The sequence below is a fragment of the Malaclemys terrapin genome, chromosome 1 (genome assembly GCF_027887155.1).
Source record: "Malaclemys terrapin pileata isolate rMalTer1 chromosome 1, rMalTer1.hap1, whole genome shotgun sequence".
Taxonomy (NCBI): domain Eukaryota; kingdom Metazoa; phylum Chordata; order Testudines; family Emydidae; genus Malaclemys; species Malaclemys terrapin.
Genome location: NC_071505.1, coordinates 197,957,190 through 197,979,076, shown reverse-complemented (window position 1 = coordinate 197,979,076; position 21,887 = coordinate 197,957,190). Strand labels below are relative to the sequence as shown.

Genomic DNA, 21,887 nt, shown 5'->3' with positions numbered 1-21,887 from the left:
AAGGCCTCGGAGATCCAGGATTTTGTAGACCACGATGACATGAGAAGCTTCTTTCAAGCAAAAGCTATATATGGGCCAAGCTCCAAAGGCCCAACCCCCTTACGTTCTCCTTAAGGACAATGCAGTTATTAAACGACACTGGAAGGAGCACTTTGAGAGCCTACTAATCCACAGGCCAACCGTTTCTGAAGACACCATCAAGTTTATTCCACAATGCCCAGCAATGGAACATCTTGCTGATCCTCCTTCTTTTGACAAAGTCTGTCATTCCATCACTCAGACAAAAAAAAAAAAAAAAAAAAAAAAAATCAAGGCACCAGGCCCAGATGGCATCCCAGCTGAGGTTTTTAAAGCTGGTGGAACAATGCTCCAGCACAAACTTTGCCAACTCCTCGACAAAATCTGGACCTGCAAAGAAATTCCACCTGACTAAGAATGCCAATATTGTTACAATATTCCAGAAAGGGGACAAAACTTGGTGTGGGAACTACAGAGGTATTGCTTTCCTCTCCATCACAGGAAAGATTCTTGCCCAGATCCTACTAAACTGTCTCCTCCCCCCTCCCGAGGAACTCCTCCCCGAATCAGTGTGGCTTCAGGCCATCCCGAAGCATAATCGACATGACCTTCGTGGCACAACAGATTCAGGAGAAGTGCGGAGAGCAACACCAGCAATGTTCATGGCATTCATCGACGTAACCAAGGTCTTTGACTATCAATCATGATGCCCTATGGAAGGTGCTATGTAGGTTTGGCTGTCCACAGAAATTCATTTCCATCATCAGACTACTCCATGATGGGATGGACTGCCACCATTTTGTGCAACGGCTCAGAGACCGAACCATTCACCATTTGCACCGGTGTCAAGCAGGGCTGTGTCATTGCTCCAACACTTTACTCCATTTACCTTGCTGTGATCCCGATTCTCATTCATGGCTGCCGTCCTGATGGAATCAGGATTGAGTATCGTATGGATGGCCAACTCCTCAATCTTCAATGTCTCCAAACAAAAATCTAAGATCACGAGAATTGGCATCACTGACCTACCGTATGCAGATTGCATCATTCTTGCACACCCAGAGGCCGACCTGCAAAGCACCCTAAATCTTTCTGCAGATGCTTATCCCAGCCTGGGTCTCTCTCTCAACATCAGGAAAAACAAGGTACTTTACCAGCCCTCACCTGCACAAACTACTCTTTGGACTCCACAAATTACCGTCAGCGGAGAACCCCTGGAAAATGTGGACCATTTTCCGTACCTTGGCAGCCACCTCTAACAAACAGCTAGCATTGACACAGAAATTGAATACAGGATCCGTTGTGTCAGCGCAACTTTTGGAAGATTACTCAAACAAGTCTTCAATGATAAGATCTACAAACAGGTACCAAGATCTTGGTTTAAAGACAGTTGTCATCCCCACACTTCTCTATGGGTGAGACCTGTGTAACCTACAGATGTCCTCTCAAGCAGATGGAGTGGTTCCAGCAGTGCTGCCTCAGGAGGATTCTCAGGATCAGCTGGGAAGACCGATGCACTAACATCAGTGTTCTCTCTGCAGCCAATGTCAGTAGTATAGAAGCGCAGGTCATGAAACACCAACTCCACTGGGCTGGCCGCTGTGTACGTATGCCTGACACTTGCCTTCTGAAACAAAGCACTCTTCTCTCAGTTAAGTCAGGGAAGAAGGGCTCGCCGAGGGTAGCAGAAGCATTTCAAATACATACTGAAAGTACATCTTAAAAAGGAGGCATCAGCCCAACGAACTGGGAGGACTTGGTGCGTAACAGAACACAGTGACGCCACACCATACAGCAAGCCACAGCTCATTTTGAGGAGAACAGACGTGCTCATGAGACAGAGAAGCGACAAAGGAGGGAAGAAAGGGCACAACCCTCCAGCCAACAGCTATGTTTCCCCCAAGATTACACCTGTCACTTCTGTGGGAAAATCTGCAGGGCAAGAATTGGCTCCTCAGCCACTTAAAAACTCACCAATGAACCCCCTTAGTAGACATCAGCCTCTTATTGAGGGATAGCCAAAGAAGACCAACAGAACCTAACTATGTTGCAACCAAACAAAGGCCACTGGGCATTAGCAGAGTTAAAGAACACTTAGGTCACATCTACATGCAACTATTGATTAAAGCAACTGGGACCATGTTGCCACCAGTTTCATATTGTTTTCTGTCCTTCTGGGGGCAAACTTGTGCAGGAGCACATGTGACTACTGAAACAAGCTGAAACTAAGGGGATGAGAAGGTGAACAAGAAATAACAATATGCAGGAAAAGGATATATCAATAGACCACAAAAGGTAGGAAACATTTGAAAAAACAAAGACCTTACCACATGAGCAAACTTCATAGCTATAATTCACTACTGGTGGAGCTTCACTAGCTGAAGCAGTGCTGGGAGTTGTAGCGAAGAGAGGGGGGCAGACAACACTGTGGTAAAAATGCGCATGCCCTGTCTACATTACATCTTACACCACTAACACCAATGCTCCAGCAGCAAATTATAGATACAAGATATGCTAGTGTAGATGCAGCCATAGGGGGAAAAAAAAAAAAAAAAAAACAGGACTACTATAGAAGAACTGGAGGAAAAAAATTCACTCAAAAGAACCCCCAAAAAACACACACCCCTAAAAACTTGAGGGGCTTTATGTGAGAGAGGTGGAAAAAGATCCCGATTTGTCAGATAAAAGTGAAATTAAATCAAATAAATAATTGAATACATGTGGGGTTGTGGTCCAGAAGTTACACACAGAGCAGTGAGCTCTGATCAGAAAGACTTGCTATCTCCCTTTGAAAAGAAAGGTTAAAGAACCGATCAGCTGAAATATTACAGTCAAATATTTAAATCTAGTCTCACCTTTGCCCTCTGTTTGCTGGTTGGCAAAATTTAAAATTTCTTGGCAGAAGTGCTGGCGCTCATCTTTTGTTAAGTGATCATCACTGGCTAAAAGACTGCTTGTTTGAAGATAGCTGACACACCACGTTAAGGAACTGAGGGGAAAGGACTACAATCCATTTCAGAAACACTTTGGGGGGGGGGGGGGGGGGGGGGGAGAAAATGTGATTCATTTTTGTGTTACTGCTTTTCTATCCTCCAGATACTGGATAAGCTGCTTTAGCATCAACAAAAATTCCCCATTAGAAAATAAAGCAATGGGAGGGTTCACTATCACTAAAGCCCATTACAGAAGCATCTTTTTATTTTACTGCAGATTATCTAATAAAAAGTTATCCACCACACTTAGTTTTTTATATAGCAAAATGTAGTGACTGTCTCAAACATATTACTGACTGGAGGAAAATTCACTTGCTCTTTACTAACCACAGATAAATGAATTGCAGGGCCAAAATATTGATGCATTACATTACACTGTGATAAAAATTAAATAAGCTCTAGCATTTGATTAAATTCTAGTTTATTGGTGTACACCATACATTTAGTGCACAGAACTCCACTCTGGGAATCTGCCAAATGTGACAGCAGCACTTACCATAACTAATCGTAAGAAAGGAATTTATATTCTCTTGGAGTACAAGGACTTGCTGCAGTACAGTATTCACTAAGACTACATCATCATTAGCTCAACGGCATTTTTTGTAAGAGCACATTTTGAAACATACAGAATAAAATTTTCAAAAGTGCCCATATGACTTGGGAGCCTAGGGTCCATTATTAGAGGAGACTTAGATTTAGGATCCTAACTGCCTAACTGAAAATCAGTTGGACTTAGCCTCCACTATGTTAACGTGTAGGCAGAATCTCTGTACAGTGTGATGTTTATTGGACCAAAAATAAGTAACATCATACAAACTTTAGGGCCAACATACCCTTTTCTACGGGTGCCAACAGAAAATGTGTACACTAGATTTGTTAGTCTAATATAATGCATCACATGATCTATGCTTTGTCAGCTCTGTCACAAGGACTCAGATGTTGAAATACCAAACAGGCAAACATAAGAACAACCTGTATAAAGAGATCAAAGACATCAAATGGACTGTAGAAAAGTCAACAGACTAATCTCATTGGCTACTGACTGGACTCTCTTCAGCCTCACATCCAACATATTTAGGTAAGAAAATATGCATGTCAACGGTACGCCAATCTGAGTTTTCCAGGTTTCTTTATTTTAGAAGATACTTTTCAATTTGCCCAAGGTGTTTCTGACATTCTGCTAACTGCTTTCTTGTATGTGTGATAAGCAATGCCCAGCCCTCAGCAAGGTAAGTTTTTAGTGCTCCTTGAAGATAGACCTCTGCCTTCTGTGGACCCTTCTTCCTCCTGGAAAATAAAGAATAAATAATTTGCAACTGATCTAGGTATAACAGAATGCCATGGACACAAAACCTCTCTACATATACCCCAAGCCCCAAAGTTCTAGAAAGTAAACAAAACTGAAAAAGCAGCCACTTTTGAGATATACGCATTGAATATGCACTTGACAAAGTATTGTAATGGATGATCATGCTATTAATTTTGCCAACACTGTATATCGGGGGATTGCTTTTGCATTTCACCCAAAGCCAAAAGTTAATTTTTAGTTAGAAATACTACACAGTGACTACACAAAGCATTCAAACACAAATCTGTCTCGGAAAACATAAGAACCAAAGTCAAGGTTCTCCCCCTGCCAGCCCATTGGGGTCATTAGTGTGATGCAGCTGTCTCATTTTTATAATTAAAAACACGCTTATTCAACAAGTTCTAAGTACACTAAAACTGAAAAGAAAAAAAAAAAAAGAGGAGATAGACCATTTAATTACAAAATAGCTCTATACAATCCTCATCTCATGTCCTTCAGGTCAAAACCTGAGTGAATTCATGACCCTCATACTATGGCTGGAAGGTCTGATTAGCTATGATGGATCAACAAGAGAAAAGTTCCAGTATAACAGGACCCAAACCAAAACACTGCCCTACTCTGAAACTATCTGAAATGTAAAACTGGGAAGCATTAATGAAATCTCTTCAGAAGAGCTTAACTGCACATTGGTTTACCTTCCAGTGTAATTTAATGTTGAGCATATTGCAATTAATAATAAAAACTCATTAACACATACAGTATGTGTTGGAAATCACATTAGAAAACATGCCTGAAAGCTTTTTAGCCTAGAGTACGTGCAAGTATCATCAGTCAGTTAATAAAAACAAAAAGGACGGACGGCTCAGGGCCAAAAATTCACTACTAACTGCTTACTCAGCACATCTGGATAGTTATCTTTATTATTCCCCCACTCCACCCCAAAAAGGGAGGGGGCTGTAAATTGTTGCATCCATTTTCTGTGCAGAGTTCTTAACTGTGGAACTCATTGTCCTCCTGGGCACAGCAGAGCCTAGGGTGATTTTTCCCAGGCTAGTGAGGAGGTGACCAGTTGAAGAATATAGGATGGCTAGCGGTCGGATTGCCTGATTATTATTTTGGGTATCGCAGTTTGGCATGACAGATTATTAGTGTATCTCGTTAATTTTTTGTATTATGTATTTTATTACTGAAAGAAAACCTATTTAGAATACTTGTATTAAGAGTAACTGGACTATTAAAAAATTCTATTGTTAAATGCACCTTTCAGAATACAGTTAATTTCTCTTACAGACTGTGTCCAAGTTTTTCAACACTATGGTATTTTTAGAAGACATTTTTTAAAAATTCATTTACATATAAAACTCTGCTAAGTCCTTTCCAACAAGTTTAGCCGACCGAATTCTTCCAATATTTGTGTACATTTCAATGATGGCATGGGACAGATCCTGTTTAAAAGTAAAGAAACAAGAATGTAACACGTGCAAAACATGGAACAGAAAAGAATTCACAAACCAAAAAACCCAATGAACAGCTCAAAGTGAACATAATTATATGCTGATTTTTGTATAAGATTTTGTTTAGCAATTGTACACATAAGATACTTCACAAGGGAAATGCCACACAATTATGCTAGTTTATTTGAAGGTACAATTATCTTAAAATAAAAATGTCTTGAAACAAGTTATCAATTACTACAACAACTGAAAGAAACTGGAAAACGATTTTTTTGGGGGAGGAGGGGGCCGCGCAGGGGCGCAGATTTTCTACACCTGGTAACACTGCATCTAAGTAGCCATCACTGTTTCCCCTGTATAATCAGTAACCCTCTATATCAGTATTACACACAGCAATAGAGGAAAGAAAAACCATCTTTTGAAATAGGACAATGAGATTTTAATACCACAAAAACTGACAGGGATTAAGGGCAGATGTAGTACTTGAAACTACTTCTAACTCATTTTTAAAGTGACTACATTTCTAGGTGACAGTATTCTGTTACCCTCTAGGCTAGATTTTTGTGCATCCTGTTCACATTTATCAGATCATTAAAAGTTTGTACAAGAGCCTTGTCATTTGGGTTTCTAATCAAACATTATGCAGCACTACTTGGAAATGTGTGCATGTACTGCTGGAGTGAAAGATCATGTAACTGGTCCTATTCTGAAATAAATTTAATCTGAATATAAGAGGAACCTCAATCAACAGGTACAAATCCCAAACAAAGAACTAAGAGTTAAAGTTGTACATAGATATATTTTAAAATATTTATACAGTTAAATAAATAGTTTGAGGTGCTCTGCTGGAAGACAAGCAACCCAGAGTTAAGGTTCCACAACCAACCTTGAGCCCCATTCCCTACATATCCACAACCTGCTGTTCAGTCTCCTTAACCCCCCCCCCCTTCCCCCAGCTAAATTTCTAATATGGCTACAGACCTCTCTCCCCCGAAAACCAAATAGATCACACGTTGGCAATCCCAACTCCTTCAGTCTCCTCATCCACTCTGGGCCACAGATACCAACATTTTGCATCATTCTATCCATATACAGGTTAGAAACACAATCCTCCCTTTCTGCTATGTTCTGCAACATTTCACCTCCCACATAGCCTAAAGACAGTCTTTCCCATTCAACGTTTCACAATTAAGATCTTCCCTGTCGAGTCTCTATATACAGACTAAAACCCCATCTTTCTCTCATTAACATCTCATAATGGTTTTAGACCACCCTACAGATGGGGTTCTCAAGTTTCATTCCACGACCCCCTCTGACAACAAAAATTACTACACAATCTCAGCAGGGAGGTACAATGCCTGAGCCCAACCAAACCCCGCTGCCCTGGACAGGAAAGGAGTGAGGAGGAGAGGATCTGAAGCTCAGCCTGTAACCCCAGACAGTGGGGCTTGGGCTTTGGCCCTGGGATCCAGCAAGTCTAATGCCAGCTCTGGCGACTCCATTAAAACAGTTTGAGAACCACTGAGATAGATCAAACAAATTCCTACCTTGTCAACTGTAGACATACTGGCTATAGACACCTCAGTTACATACACACAAGATAGGAGCCAACATGTGTGTAGTAGAATTTACATTTGATATGAAAAAGTTTCTAAAATTGTTGTGACTTGTTAATCTTTGTTAATTAGGACACTACAGAATCAGGGAAAGTAGTTCGTGGAGTTGTAGCTCAGCAGTTTCTGACTTTCAAAATTAAAAAACCCTCCAACACTACTTAAAGTGTATATGAATATTTCAAAATTTTTCAACATCCAGAATTCTTAGTTTTAGTTGAAAATTTCTTTACTTTTCTAATTTTGATTAAATTGATATTATCTTGATATTGTGTTGTCAGTAACTAGAAATGTCTCGTTATAAAAATATGAATGTGCTTTAATTTCCAATTATATTTATTGATGCAACAGAGGTTGGAAGTATATACACTTTTACAGTGTGCACTAATTACTTGTATGCATTAGAAATTCAAATAAGTTCTGTGTAGCCAGAAGCACAAAGGAATTTCACTAATGTAACTTCCAAGCTCTGCAGGCATTTATTTAGCTTACAATTTCTTAAGTTCTGCAAGATCTCAGAGATTACTAGAGACCTTTACAAAGCTCTCAGAAGTTCAATTCAAATTTTTGCATTGTCATTCCAAAAATTTACCAGTTTACCAATTTGCATTAGTTCTTACTGAGAAATAATGTAGAACATCAAATTTGAGGTGTTTAGACTGAACCCTTTTTGAGATACTTTCACAAAACTGAAAAAGGGCACAATTTTCAAAGTCCCATATTTTAAAAGTTACTTGTTCAATTTCCCTTAACCTCTTCCATACCAAATGTCACTGGCCTAACAGTATGTACAAGTTTCAGGCACAAGGAAGCTTTTTCATAAAGAAAAAAATTGGGTGACATGAAAAGTCTGACTTAATACTAAGTAGCTTACAAATATAACTACAGAATTATTACCGTGGCTCCATAAGAGAGAAAAGGAGATACCACATTACAAACAAACAAATTATGATTCTTTAACATACAACTAGGGTCTTGATCATTCAACAAGATATGCTATGCTGAGTGTCATCAGCTTCAATGGGACTAACATTATACTCAGGAAAAAAATCCCATTGAAGAGCAAAGCGTAAGAAAATTTCCCAAAAAGCTGGATGCAAATATCAGCCTGTTTCCTGAACAGATCTAATTTATCCATCATATAATCTAAGATCAGAATAATATATAGTTTCTGAAAGTATGGCCAATTTTTTTTAGAACAAGTTACAAATCCATTTACATTCCCATAGTAATAGGTATTCAAGTTAAACCAAAAATTTCAAAACCTCGTGCCTAATGTTAGGCTCCCAACTCCATATTGTGACAGTATCTAAAGGATAGTGCGCACATTTGAATGTCAGGGTATGTCTTCACTACCGGCCGGATTGGCGGGCAGCGATCGATCCAGCGGGGGATCAATTTATCGCATCTAGTCTAGACACAATAAATCGACCCCCCGAGCGCTCTCCTGTCAACTCCTGTACTCCAGCTCGGCGAGAGGTGCAAGCAGAATCGACAGGGGAGCGGCAGCAGTCGACTCACCGCGGTGAAGACACCACGGTAAGTAGATCTAAGTACGTCGACTTCAGCTATGTTATTCACATAGCTGAAGTTGCGTAACTTAGATCGATCCTGCCCTCCAGTGTAGACCAGGCCTCAGACTGCATAAATGCTGGAATACAGATTTGAGACCTTAACATTAGGTACCCAAGGTTTGAAAATGATGGCCTTAACCATTCCATGAATATGCATAATATGTTCACTATTTTCTGTATGTATATTTACTACAATGTAAATTCTTTTATGCCATACTTACTAAGTAGTGTTTTTCAAAAGCTTCTACAGATGATAAGGCCTCCTTGAGTTTCTTATAAGGACTCTGTGCGGTGTTGGCTTCAAAAGAAAGTGAACAAGATACTGACTTACAAACAGATTTTTGTTTTAACATGCAATAATCAAATGTAGAGAGAGAACAACATTATTTTTACGTTATGTGCTACAGTTAAAGATAGTCCAAACTATTTAGGTAACAATCTTGTTTTTTCAAATTCTAAATTAAAATGTCTAGTTAACAGGATTTATTTTACTGACCACTACATGTGCTGCTCCAGTCAAAATTCAAATGACATTACAGCAGCTAAGGAAACTTCCCTACACTGTTTTAAAAATACTGTTCTATATCACATTCACCAAAATCTGTCAGAACATAAAATTATATTTAGATACTCTCCTGTATCTTAACAAGGTTAATACTTCTCATACTTACCCATTTTAGGATTTATAAAAAACAGTATGAGAAGCTTCTGTACTTTATATTAGAGAGAGAAAATAGGTGATGTAATGTCTTCTATTGGACCAACTTCTGTTGGTGAAAGAGCCAAGTTTTTGATCTTACAGAGAGCTCTTCTTCAGGTCTGTACTTTATATGGTATTTTAGTCTCTCAAATGACTTTAAACTGTTGCATTGTACTAGAAAAGTCTGCAATACTGGAAGTTAAAAAAAGTTGTTTGGTTTAACGTCTTTATGTCACTCCAAACACTTGGTGAGGGAAAAAAACTACCAACTGCAGCAAGTCAAAAATTATAAAAGGGAAAACTCGCTTTTAATGGAATTGCAGTAGACTGCATATTGCTGGATTCCCTTTCACTCATTATCCCACCTGCAAAAGTAGAATTACATCTCAGCATTTGGCAAACAGTACAAATACACTAATTGTACTAGTAGATATTTAACATATGGAATTTTTTCCATTAATTGTTTAGAGATTCAGACTAATAAAGAAGCAGAAAGCCAACTAAATCTATGTGATTCTGACTAATACAGTACAATTATGTCACTTTATAGCCCTAGTTACATACAGGGTATACAATATCAGATAAGGATTCTTCTGTTTCATTCTCAAACTGAATTTTAATTGTAAGGCTTGTAGTAGGAGCAGTAATAAAAGTATAATTCACAACCAAGAGTGATCAGAGATGTCTGCTGTGGCACCTTATAATGTTGATAAATTGAATATATACTGGGAAATCCACACTCCGCATTAAAGGGTTATAATTAAAAAAAATAAAAATGAAATACACACTATACCACTCAAAGAACATATGCTCCCCCTTTTTCCTTCACCCCCCACAGTATCACGTGTACATTTATCCACTTACAGAAGTGAACTTAATTCTCCCCATCGAAAGATCTAATATAAGAGGGAAGCCACCACATATTTAAACAGATAGCAAGGTATTACATAAAGTATATACGTTTTTGGTAGTACCTGTTTCAGGGCGCTCTGCTCCCAAGCCTGCTAACAGATCAACTGTTCTGTTAAGATCTTCTGAATTAGGTCCCTTTTCTGACACAAGTCCACACAGGTAACCAAGGGATTTTAGCTATGGAAATAAATACAAGCCATAAATAGGTTTCAAAAAGTTGCGAATATCCATACAAAAAGCCTTGCTAACAAATGTCTCCACATCATGACTCCCAACAGATCAGTACAGGATGTTTTGATAATAAATACTATTGTCATATTACTACACTTATAAAACCTTTATTAAAATTGTCCCCTCAAGGGACAGACAGGAGAGCCTTCTAAAAGTGGCTGAACATTTTACTTGAAAAGCTGAAAGGAATCTTATCTAAGACTACATTATATTTACGAGTAAATAACTTTTGGTATTAAAGACATTAAAAATGTAAACACTCCGTACTTATTTTTATAAAACATCTGAAATATCGATACTTATTAAACCCAAGGGTTTGGGGTTTTTGTTTGTTTGTTTTTTAATGTATAGAGAACAACTTTGATCTGTCTGGCAGTTACTAACAGACAGGTTCATTTAAAATACCAGGTTTAGAATATTTAATTAGTGTTGTGTTTCAGTAAAAAAATTAAACTACACAACTGTATGAAGTCCAGAGCCTCCAATGCACGGATTGGATGGATATACAGGTTGAAAACTCATAACACATTATTTATATAATGCTGTATGTGATGTGAAACGTTTCTTCTTGAACAGAGTGCCATTAAAGATGTAGGTGAATAGTTACCAATCATCATGGGACTGAATTGGGGGTAATTTTCTAAATTGTGTGTTAAAGGATACTATCTGACTGAAGGTCAACCCTGGTGATTATTTTCTGATGTGAAGAATTAGATTGTCATTTTAGCATAATAGAGGTTACTGATCAACAAGTTATCCAATCTATTTTATAATAGGGTCTCATTACTTGTCTTGCCCCTCGAAGTAGTAAATTTCACACTGTGTGGACTAATATTTTCTTTTAATGGTTCTAAATGGACTTTTTGTAATCCCACCTCATTTGCTGTTTTGCCATTGGTTCTGGTGCTCTTCACTCCATGCCTCTAACACTGCAATCCTTCTACAGACTAACCTCTCCCTGCCCATTATGTTTCTCAACATTCTCCCTCCCCATTTATCCACTCCACCAATTATCTCTTCAACCCTATTTCAAAGCCAAGGGTACCCCCAAAAGTTTTAATATAAACAGTTATACATTGTAATAATGACTTGAAGTAGCCTGATATACCCATCACCTCCTTGACTATTTTGCTTGTATGTTTTTCCATTTTATCCTTTAGCCTTGCCTTTTTAGGATATAAGCTCTTCTGGGTGTGGACTGTCTTCCTATGTTTATACAGCACCTAGAACAATGGAACCCTAATCCTGATGGGGGATTTTAGGAGGTACCATATTATAAACAGAGTAAAAATAGTAATTAATAAAAAGAAAATGTGAGAAAGTTCCCAGCAACTTGGGAGAGTAGCAGATAAGTGGGCTGTTGACGCTAACATTGTCAACAGTGAGAGTCAATTATTTCTACTGTAATTATACAACAGCCATGATTTCTATATTGTAACCAGATTTCTACAAAATCCATAATATGCTGGAAGTCTGGGGGAAAATCAAAATATAAATAAAAAGTTTGGAAGGGTGGAGGCTCTCATTCAGCTCAGGGTTTGTTCTTTTGCAACACATTCACAGCAACCTCCTCCTTTCAACTGACAGACTTCGTAGGTTCATATCAAAGCTAATCGGCACCACTACTGATTAGCTAGAGTAGTCACTGCTTAGCAACATGAAGCACTTCTTTTCCCCTCCTTACATCAAAGAGCTGAGCATGTGCTTAAGTATTCCCAGCCCTTGCCTCCCAATGAAGAAATAGAAAAAATGTAAACCTGATTATGTCAGGTAGCACGACAGAAAACTACCAGACTAGTCTACAGATCAGTGTATTAAAGAACTTCTAGATTCACAATAAAACATGTCCCAGTTTGACACAGAGCCATGGCACATTTCAAGTGATGTCTCCGTAACTGAGCTTGCTTACCTTTTCAGTGGCATAGGTCCATAAGCCAACTGTGTGGGAAACATTGGCATCGACTTGTGCTCGGTCACAGCAGCCTTCTATTCTTTGTAGGACCTCTAAACAGCTCAAAAATACCCAGCAATCCAAAGCTCCAGGAGGAACAGAGACCTGAAGATGAACAGTAAAGGTCATTGAGAAATGAATAATTGCTTGATCATATTAGGACATAGCTTGAGAGACTGGGGAAGAGGTGCACTGCATGGGAAGTAGCTTCCATTTAAGGAGATTTAGAAGACGGAGGGCTAGTGTACACTACCGCTACATCAGCGCCGCTGTAGCATGTCTGAAGACACGCTATGCCAATGGAAGAGTGCTCTCCTATCCGCATAATTACCCCACCTCAACTAGAGGTGGAAACTGTGTCAGCAAGAAAGCATCTCCTGCCAATATAGCGCTGTGCAGACACCGCTTTAAGTTGATGAAACTTATGTCGCTCCGGGGGAAGGGGTTCACACCGGAGTGACATAAGTTACATCAACTTAAATGGTAGTGTAGACAAGCCCTAGGATTGCTCAATTTGGAAAGGAGTAAGAAAAATCTGATAAAAGCATATTAAACAACAAATGGTATAAATACATCAGGAACTCCTACTTACTCTGTGTTGAGATACATGAGCAATGTGACAATCAAATTCTAAGGCACCGAATTTAAGGTAGAGAAGAGGAAGTGTTTTTTAGTGCAATTAACAATTATCTCATGGAGTTTTCACTACCATGGTATCTTAGAAACAATCAGAAGGATTAACTTTGATTAAGAATAGTATCTGCAGTTACAATAGCAAGGATAAGATTAATAAGAAATTAATCACAAGCTTGAGTCAGGAAGACATTTTCCCATAATAACTTAGTACTGTTCCTGAAAACTGATATATGATCAGCATACTAATACTTAACTTTGGTCATCTTGTATACAATGGGGATGATCAAAATTTGTCCCCCCAGCATACCTGATAAAGCCACGGTATAACACTAAGATACAGTAGTAACACACACAGTTCTGAAGTGAGCTGCTGACCCACATATCAAGAAGATAGCCTTCCTGCCCTATTCCCCACACAACTATACATTTGTTACCACATATAAGTTAATTATTGGCTATAGATCAGACATTGGTAATGAATTCAGGAAAGAAGCATATGAATGACTATCCGCTTCATAGTACTTTTATATTAGTTTTTCAGATAAGGCTCAGAACATTTTAACAATACAAGACAATCATAATGCTACCTCCAAAAAAACAAACCTTTATGCAGTCTCCATCCGTATGGCTACACATCAAAGAAAACCCCATGGCTGCCCCATGTCAGCTGACTCGGGCTCGCAGGGCTCAGGCTGCAGGACTGTTTCACTGCTGTGAAAATGTTTGGATTCTGGCTGGAGTCCCTGCTCTGAGACTCTCCCACTGCACAGGTCATGATCCTCCCAGGTAAATATTTATTTTAAAACATATAGTAATATATATGTAATATTGTAGCATTATTACAATTAGAAATTTTTACACCATTATGTTGATAGTACACTAGCAGTGCTAAATGTGTCAGCGGCGAGTGACAACTGGACAGAAACCTCTGTTATTAAACAAGAGATGTTATTTACATAATGAATTATATTACACTAACTCACTTCTAGTAGCTTAAGCTCCTGCACGCAATTGTGAAGAAGCTCTAGTGCTCGCTGGGACACTTCCCACGGTCTCTGTAGGAAGATCAGCAACGTGCACTGGCGAGAAAACAGGTAACTGCGCAAGTCTAATAGAGTGGCTTCTTGATTCTGAATTAGCTCTCGTTTCTCCATATCTATTGGTTTACGGAGAATCAACCCATTCCAGCTCCGCACTGGTTGGCAGAAAAATGTCAACCAATTTGCTCCATCTAAGTAAACAAATATACAGTTAACATCCAAACCCATTATTTTAAAGTAAGGTGTTTTTTTTTACCCCACAAACAACGCAAGGGCCAATACCTATATAAGCAGCCTTATTTTCAAAAGTGGCACCCACACCTCCCATTACTGACTCTAAATACTTAAAATTAGGCACCCAATTTTCAAAATGTTGACCTAAATGTCTTACAGCTTATAGCTGTCAGGTAATTGGTTTACAATGTATTTCTGGATGATTAAAGTAAATCAAGTGAAATTACAGAAAGCTGAGCAACTTTATCTGCCTGAGCACCCATTAATTACACCTCACCATGATAGGTGTGTCCCTTATTTTAGTCATATCTGCCTTTATCCCACTAATTCACTATAAGTTATTTGTCAAGTGTTCCATACATCTTTGTATTTTTACATCTACACTTAGTGGTATCTGAACACCTCATGTTGTATTATGAAATATCATAACATCTTATTTATACAAAATAATTGATTTCACATTACTTGACACATCTCAAAAAGTATGTATCCCATGTTATTGCCAAACTGAAATGAACTCAAGTCTCACACTGCTTGTAGAAAACAATTTATATTAAATATACAAGGAAAGAATTGTATACATATGTATTAACTGGGCATGGCATAACTCTACAGTATCTAGAATTCCTTAATGTATCTAATTTGAAAACCACTTTTTAGCCAATGTCTAAGGTAGCCTGTAATCATGCATGTTGTTTAAAAAAATCATATTAGATTCAATGGGAAGCCTTCAAAATAGCATACAGGAAGATTTGATTTTTAATGACTCAATAGCAAGCTTTGGGAACAAGCAGCAGCACCAGGGCCAGATCAAGACATAGGTACTTTAGACCCATGGCTAGGACCCCAATTCTTGGACTCACATGAGACCAGAATCTCAGCTTTCATGATGTTTCTAGACCTCACGGATGCAAAGAAAAGCTTGAACACACGACCAGAGTATAACTGTTGCCTGTCAATCTGGAGAGAGCATGAAACAATAGCTCTAAATATCATGAAGTGTCTCATTCATCTTAATTGAAATCTGCTACCACCCCAGGAAAGGGTGTGGCAGAACCATACAGGCTGTGCCTAGGGCCCTGTTTTACTCTAATTTGGTCCAGAGCAGAACAGGGAGTGGAACTACTAATCTGCTGCACACATTCACTTGTTGATTTAAAGCACTTACCACCAGCACCAAAGTTAACAACATATTGAGAGAACAAGGCATCAAGTTCATCATACTGCACCAAGGCATCTTCAAACTGCTGCAGCATTTCAAAGACAAAGGCCAGCTCTTCCTTTTAGCACACAGACAAAGAAAGGTACAAGTTATCAAAATGTGTTGCAGTCAATATTGTGGATTTTAAAAGTTAACTGAAAAGGACTCACTAACCCAAAAGGACTTCTCCAAACTTGTCTCTGAGGGTTTGAATACACAGGACAATGTAATGTTACAATTAATTATACTGCTATAACTCCCCTGATGGACACCCTAATTCCAGAATAAGAGTGCCTTTTTCCTGGTTAACCTATACTGCTTCCAAAGCTAAATGGGAAAAAGAAACTACAGTAAGCCTGTCCACATGGAAAAAGTTATAGTGGTATAATTATACTGGTAATTTTCCTGTACAGACAAGCCCTAAACTCACTATAATAAAATATTTAGAACAAGCCTTAACTCTCAGGAAGCTCATAAAACTCACCTCTTCCAGAAAACACTGTTGATGTACTTATAATTTATTCATTCTATTTGTATTATGGAGACACTAGTTGCAGCTCCACAATCAGGGGTGGCTCTATGTTTTTTGCTGCCCCAAGCACAACAGTCAGGCAGCCTTCGGCGACGTTTCTGCAAGTGATCTGCCGGTCCCGCGCCTTCGGCGTACCCGCCGCCAAATTGCCACAGAACCCACGGGACCGGCAGACCTCCTGCAGGCGTGCCGCCAAAGGCTGCCTGACTGCCGCCCCCCACGGCTAGTCGCCCCAGGCATGCACTTGCTGCGCTGGTGCCTGGAGCCACCCCTGTCCACAATTAAAGTTCAGCTTTACACTTAAAGCAGGGATTCAACATATGTTATGTATGAAAAATTCCACCTATTCTCCCCCAAATAACAGCATTTACTCCATAGAATAAACTTTTTGGGAATTTACAAGTAAATCTGTTAATGAGTTTAACTAATTTTAACTCCTAGACAGATCCTTTAAGAAATTTAGCACTTGGTGTCACCTTTCTTTCCATCTTGAATAGGGTTAACAGAATAATGCAAAAGCTTTGAACTTCAGCCTACGCCCCTACATGACTACAAATTAGGTATTTAGTATTTGTGGTTTCAGATAACACTGAATTTTAAGACATTTGTTTTTCTTCTCTTCCCCACTTCTCATCCCCACTGTCATCATAAGCAGAGTTAACGCTTAGGCATGTTTAGGTTTTTTTTTTTTTTTTTTAAACCTTAACTGATAATTTACTGTGTTCAACACACTTAGGTTTGGGATAATTGCAACAACATCCACGTAATATGTATTTTATCCTAAATTACTGATCTGTACACACCCTCAACTCCACCTTAATGAGACTTCTGTCCAACCACCTGGTTTTGTGTTATATAATGAGCTGGGGCGGGGCTTGGCGGGGAGGCGAGAAGTCTCAAGAGGTGGTGGGACCGATCTTACATAATGCAAAAACTCAAAACTATATGGCATCACACGTGAAATACCTTCTAGTCTACATTTTAAGAGAAATATTCTAATCAAATCAATCCCTAATGTTGTAATTTGAATGTGCAGTTTTTTCTGTAAGTGTTTAAATGTTTACAAATCAGATACATTTAGGAGTCATGCAGATCGGGAAATTCAAAACATCTGAAAACAATTCTCTCCAGAGAATTACATGATTCCATTTTAAAAAATAACTTTAAGGTCATTTATACTCTGATAACATTCTAAGCAAAAGAAAGTTTAGTAATATGTAGGGCACAATGGTATAATATTTTAACTAGAAGGGTTCATTTGCACAGCCATAATATATTTTAATTTTTAAAGACATTTACACAAAGGCAATGGAACAACTAATAAAATGCTTATTAAAAAAAATCTGTGCTCACAACTAATCCATAGCCTTTCTGCTACCCAAGGTCCTAAGACACACAGAAGCCTGAACAGATCTTGCAGGTGAACACAGCACCACAAAAACATTGCAGGCAAGAAGAGTGACAAGTTTTGCCATAATACTAGCCTCCATATCTTTTAAAAAGGAGAGTGATCTTAAAAAAAAAAAAAAAAAAAAACCATCAGCCAAAAAGAATGCTTTCAACAAAACAAAGGACTAAAAACATTTTAAAATTTCTTCTTTAAGTCTGTACCTGGACCATGAAATACTCGCAAAAACTCCACCCTGGCTCAGTCCTCTTCTCCCTCAAAGTTCTCATGTCATCTTCAAACTTGCCTAGATTTTTGGTAAAAGACATGAGAAGCAGCGTCCTGAGTTTTGTCAGGAAGGCGTTCCAGGATTCCTGAGAACGGGAAGAGTCTTTCAAGGGGTCAGACAGTACCACACATCTGTAAAGATATTGATGGAAATTACTTTGTGGGAATAAAAAGTAACATCCAGACAAACTTATAATAGCCCCTGCAATTAACTACTGTAAACAATGTCAAATCGAAACAGCAAGGAAACTCAGATTTCCATTCCACATCAATTCAAGACTTATTAGTAAATGGTATGAACAAAGGACAGACAGTCAATGGAGGTAACAAATAATAGCGTTAAAATGATAATGTATATTGAACAGCCTTGTACTGTAGATAGAAAGGAAGCATTCGTTGGGTAGGCGGGAGGGTCCTGACACCTGTCAGGAATGGTCTAATTATTGCTTAGTCCTGCCTTGGCAGGGGAGTGCAAAGGACGATATATCGAGGTCTCTTCCAGTCCTACACTTTATGATTTTATGATAGGTTTAGAAAGAAATTTAAATCTGTGTTCCACAAGACAGGAGAGATTACAAAATGAGTATTCTATATTTTCAAAATCAAAAATATGTTTTAGAAATCCAAAAAACACAAATAAAGCTCTGCTGTGTCGGCTCCTGGTGTAAGGCTTTATGAGTCACGGGAGCAAGAGGTAGCTGGGGTTTCCACTACGGGCATTTGCACATTCCCTGGTGGAATGTTCTGGTCTGGAAAGAAAATCCCAATATGCAGCTTTCTATACAGTCTAGTGTTCCGAAAGATGCGTGCATCATGCACCTTCCCTGACCACTCTGCACTGATGTCAGTCAAATGGCCCCGGTGATCCACCAGCGCCTGCAAGACCATGGAGAAGTAGCCCTTTTGGGTTGATATACTCTGTCACGATATGGTCTGTGGCCAAAATTGGGATACGAGTTCTCCCCTGCAATTAGGGAATCTCATTGCCTCAAAGTCATCAATTATTTGTCCTGGACATTACTGAGAGTCACTGTCCTTCAAAGCAGAAGGTGATTAATGGCCCAGCACACTTGCATCACCGCAGCCAACTTTACAACTCCAAACTGGTTTACAACTGACTGGTAGCAGTCTGGAGTTGCCAGCTTCCACACAGCGATCGCCACTTGCTTTTCCACAGTGAGGGCAACTCTCATTCTGGTGTCTCTGCACTGCAGTGTTGGGACACGTTCCACACACAGTTCCAGGAAGGTGGCTTGGTGCATACGTAAGTTCTGCAACCACTGCTCGTCATCTCATACATTCATCATGATGCAATCCCACCACCCAGTGCTTGTTTCTCGAGCCCAGTACCAACAGTCCACCATGGCAAGCTGGCCCATGAACGCCTGCAGCAATTTTGAATTATTTGTTTCCATGGCAGACAGCAGGGCAGGCATCACCGATTCACTCTGTCACAGCTCGTGAAATACTGCAAGACCAGCCATACTGTGTTCATAATGCTCAGCACCAGACTGATCAGCAGCTCAGGAATTATGCTGTCAGACAGAGGTGGCAGGCATACGGTTTACACGGACTGTTGAAAAACAGCACAAAACGAAGCAGGAAGCCCATGGAATGATGGGACAAAAAAAAAAAGCATCATGTGACAACGAGCATGTCCCCATAGTGCATCGTGATCTGTTACCGGAGCTCCCAGCGGCAGAGGGTGGAGAGTTGCACAGTGAGATAGCTACCCTGATAAAGCAACAACTGTGGATACGCTCAGCTGACACAAGGAATATTGTGTGGACATGCTCCACTGATGTTATTAAAGCGACTTATGATCGTCAACAAAACTTAAGTCAAATAGTGTAGACATGGCCTACGACTTTACTCTTGTACTTTTCCTCTGGCTCACTGGTGATGGGTTTATATAAACCTTGAAAAACCAAGGATTTGAAGTTCTGAAAATTGATTTTGGTTACTTCATTCATTCTGAATCAGTGTCTACAAAAATATAGCTTCAGTATGTTTAAAGCCTTTTATCTTTTCTGGAAGAGGTGAACATCCAGAATTTAACTGTAGCCCTACAGAACTACTTTTTTCTTCTCTCTCTCTCAAATTTTTATTCCACCACTACTAATTCAGGAAAAGATGCAGCAACTTTTTCCTCCATTGGTTCATATTTTGGGACAGATGGACATACATCTTACCAATGCCATTTGCTTAATGTTAGGCATCAGGGAAGTTACTGTTCTTTTAAGTGAAAAACTGGACCTATTAAATGATTAGCCAGAAAACTAGTTTTACAATTATAAACAATATTTTTGAAAAAGTCCTTACCTGTCACTTTGCTTGTTACAGAAGTCATTTCTTATTTTATCTACTATAGATGTTCGGGGAAGGATGTTCGTTTTGTTCTTTTTTTTTGCATCGCTCTCAACTACCACAATTAACCAATCCACAGAGCTGTGTACTTTCAGAACATTCTGCCACTTGGTGATGTCATCCTTTACTGTAGCTTTGTACACTTCTGTATCCTGGGATTATAAGTAATGAATTAGCAAATCAAATTGACAATCTGGACAAATTTGAAAGATTTATTTTGTTAAAACAGGAAAAAAAATATTTCAAATTATACCGAACGGAATTAGTGACACAGATTATTGAGAAGTTAAACAAGGACAATGTCAAGGTAAGGTTTTATTCTTTCGATTACTTTATTATTACTACTTTAGACTATTGCAAATGAAAGATTTTTAAAAATCAAATTCACCCTGAACAACTCATTGAAATTTGGAACTTGATTCAACTAAGACAATGAAACTAGACTGATTAATTTCATTTTCTGGTTCTAATACACCAACAGTGCAGTGGCATTTGGGCTTTCGAACATTGCTGGAAATTTTTAAGTTGTTTGCATCTTCAATGACAAATTTAAACAATTGAAGTAACTCGTTTTCTGTAACTTTTCTCTTTTTATAGATCAACTATGAACATGTTGCTATGAATATTCACGATGCAAAGTTGTTTTGGTTAGTTGTGATTGGTCAAGTCAGATGGTTAATGTCTTTTTTTTGATTGTATGAGAATTTCTCCTATAATGAGGATAGCTTCCGGTGAATGAAACATTGCAAGTAAGATTAGGGAGTATTAAATTTTTCCATTTTTGGATCACGAATCTTATCTAAACCATGATTCTTTTAACAGATTAAATTCTGATTTACTGACTGTGTGAACTATCTCCCATTTTCATACTGGGACAGTGCATGTATGCATTGTGTTGCTGCCAAGGATGTGGTCAGATCCTTGTATAGTTTAGTTTCCACTGTGCCAGGGCTCTCGGAAAGGGTTTTGGAAAACCTGTACTCCTACTGCATCAAGCAGTATCACTATTAAAAAAAAAAAAAAACAGTTACTCACCTTCTCGTAACTGTTGTTCATGTCGATTCCAATCAGGTTTGTGAGTGCACATGTGCACGATGGCCAGAAGATTTTTCCCTTAGCAGCATCCATCGGGTCGGCCTGGGCAACCCCTGGAGTCACGCCCTCATTGCGCCTAATATATAGTGCTGCCGACCCGCCACCTCTTCAGTTCCTTCTTGCCGGCTACTCCGACAGAGGGGTAGGAGGGTGGGTATTGGAATGGACATGAACAACATCTCGAAGAACAACAGTTACGAGAAGGTTTTTTCTTCGAGTGCTTGTTCATATCAATTCCAATCAGGTGACTCCCAAGCAAATTTAGGAGGGGGCAGGTCGGAGCTGTCCACTGACTGGAGTACTGCTCTACCAAAAGGCCGCATCATCTCTGGCCTGCCTAGTAATTGCATAG

At 39.0% G+C, this 21,887-nt stretch overlaps 1 protein-coding gene across 1 annotated transcript in view; it reads right to left on the bottom strand.

Annotated features, from left to right (window-relative positions):
- Nucleotides 1-21,887, bottom strand: part of TRAPPC10 (trafficking protein particle complex subunit 10) — a 95,639-nt gene that overhangs the window by 35,680 nt on the left and 38,072 nt on the right. The window contains exons 4-13 of the mRNA XM_054005293.1: nt 20,396-20,592; nt 18,010-18,205; nt 15,834-15,945; nt 14,375-14,622; nt 12,714-12,860; nt 10,636-10,750; nt 9,183-9,259; nt 5,674-5,765; nt 4,158-4,298; nt 2,874-2,986 (exon numbers count right to left, since the gene is read on the bottom strand). Coding sequence (XP_053861268.1) covers nt 2,874-2,986; nt 4,158-4,298; nt 5,674-5,765; nt 9,183-9,259; nt 10,636-10,750; nt 12,714-12,860; nt 14,375-14,622; nt 15,834-15,945; nt 18,010-18,205; nt 20,396-20,592 — 1,438 coding nt within the window. The remainder of the gene's footprint in view (nt 1-2,873; nt 2,987-4,157; nt 4,299-5,673; nt 5,766-9,182; nt 9,260-10,635; nt 10,751-12,713; nt 12,861-14,374; nt 14,623-15,833; nt 15,946-18,009; nt 18,206-20,395; nt 20,593-21,887) is intronic.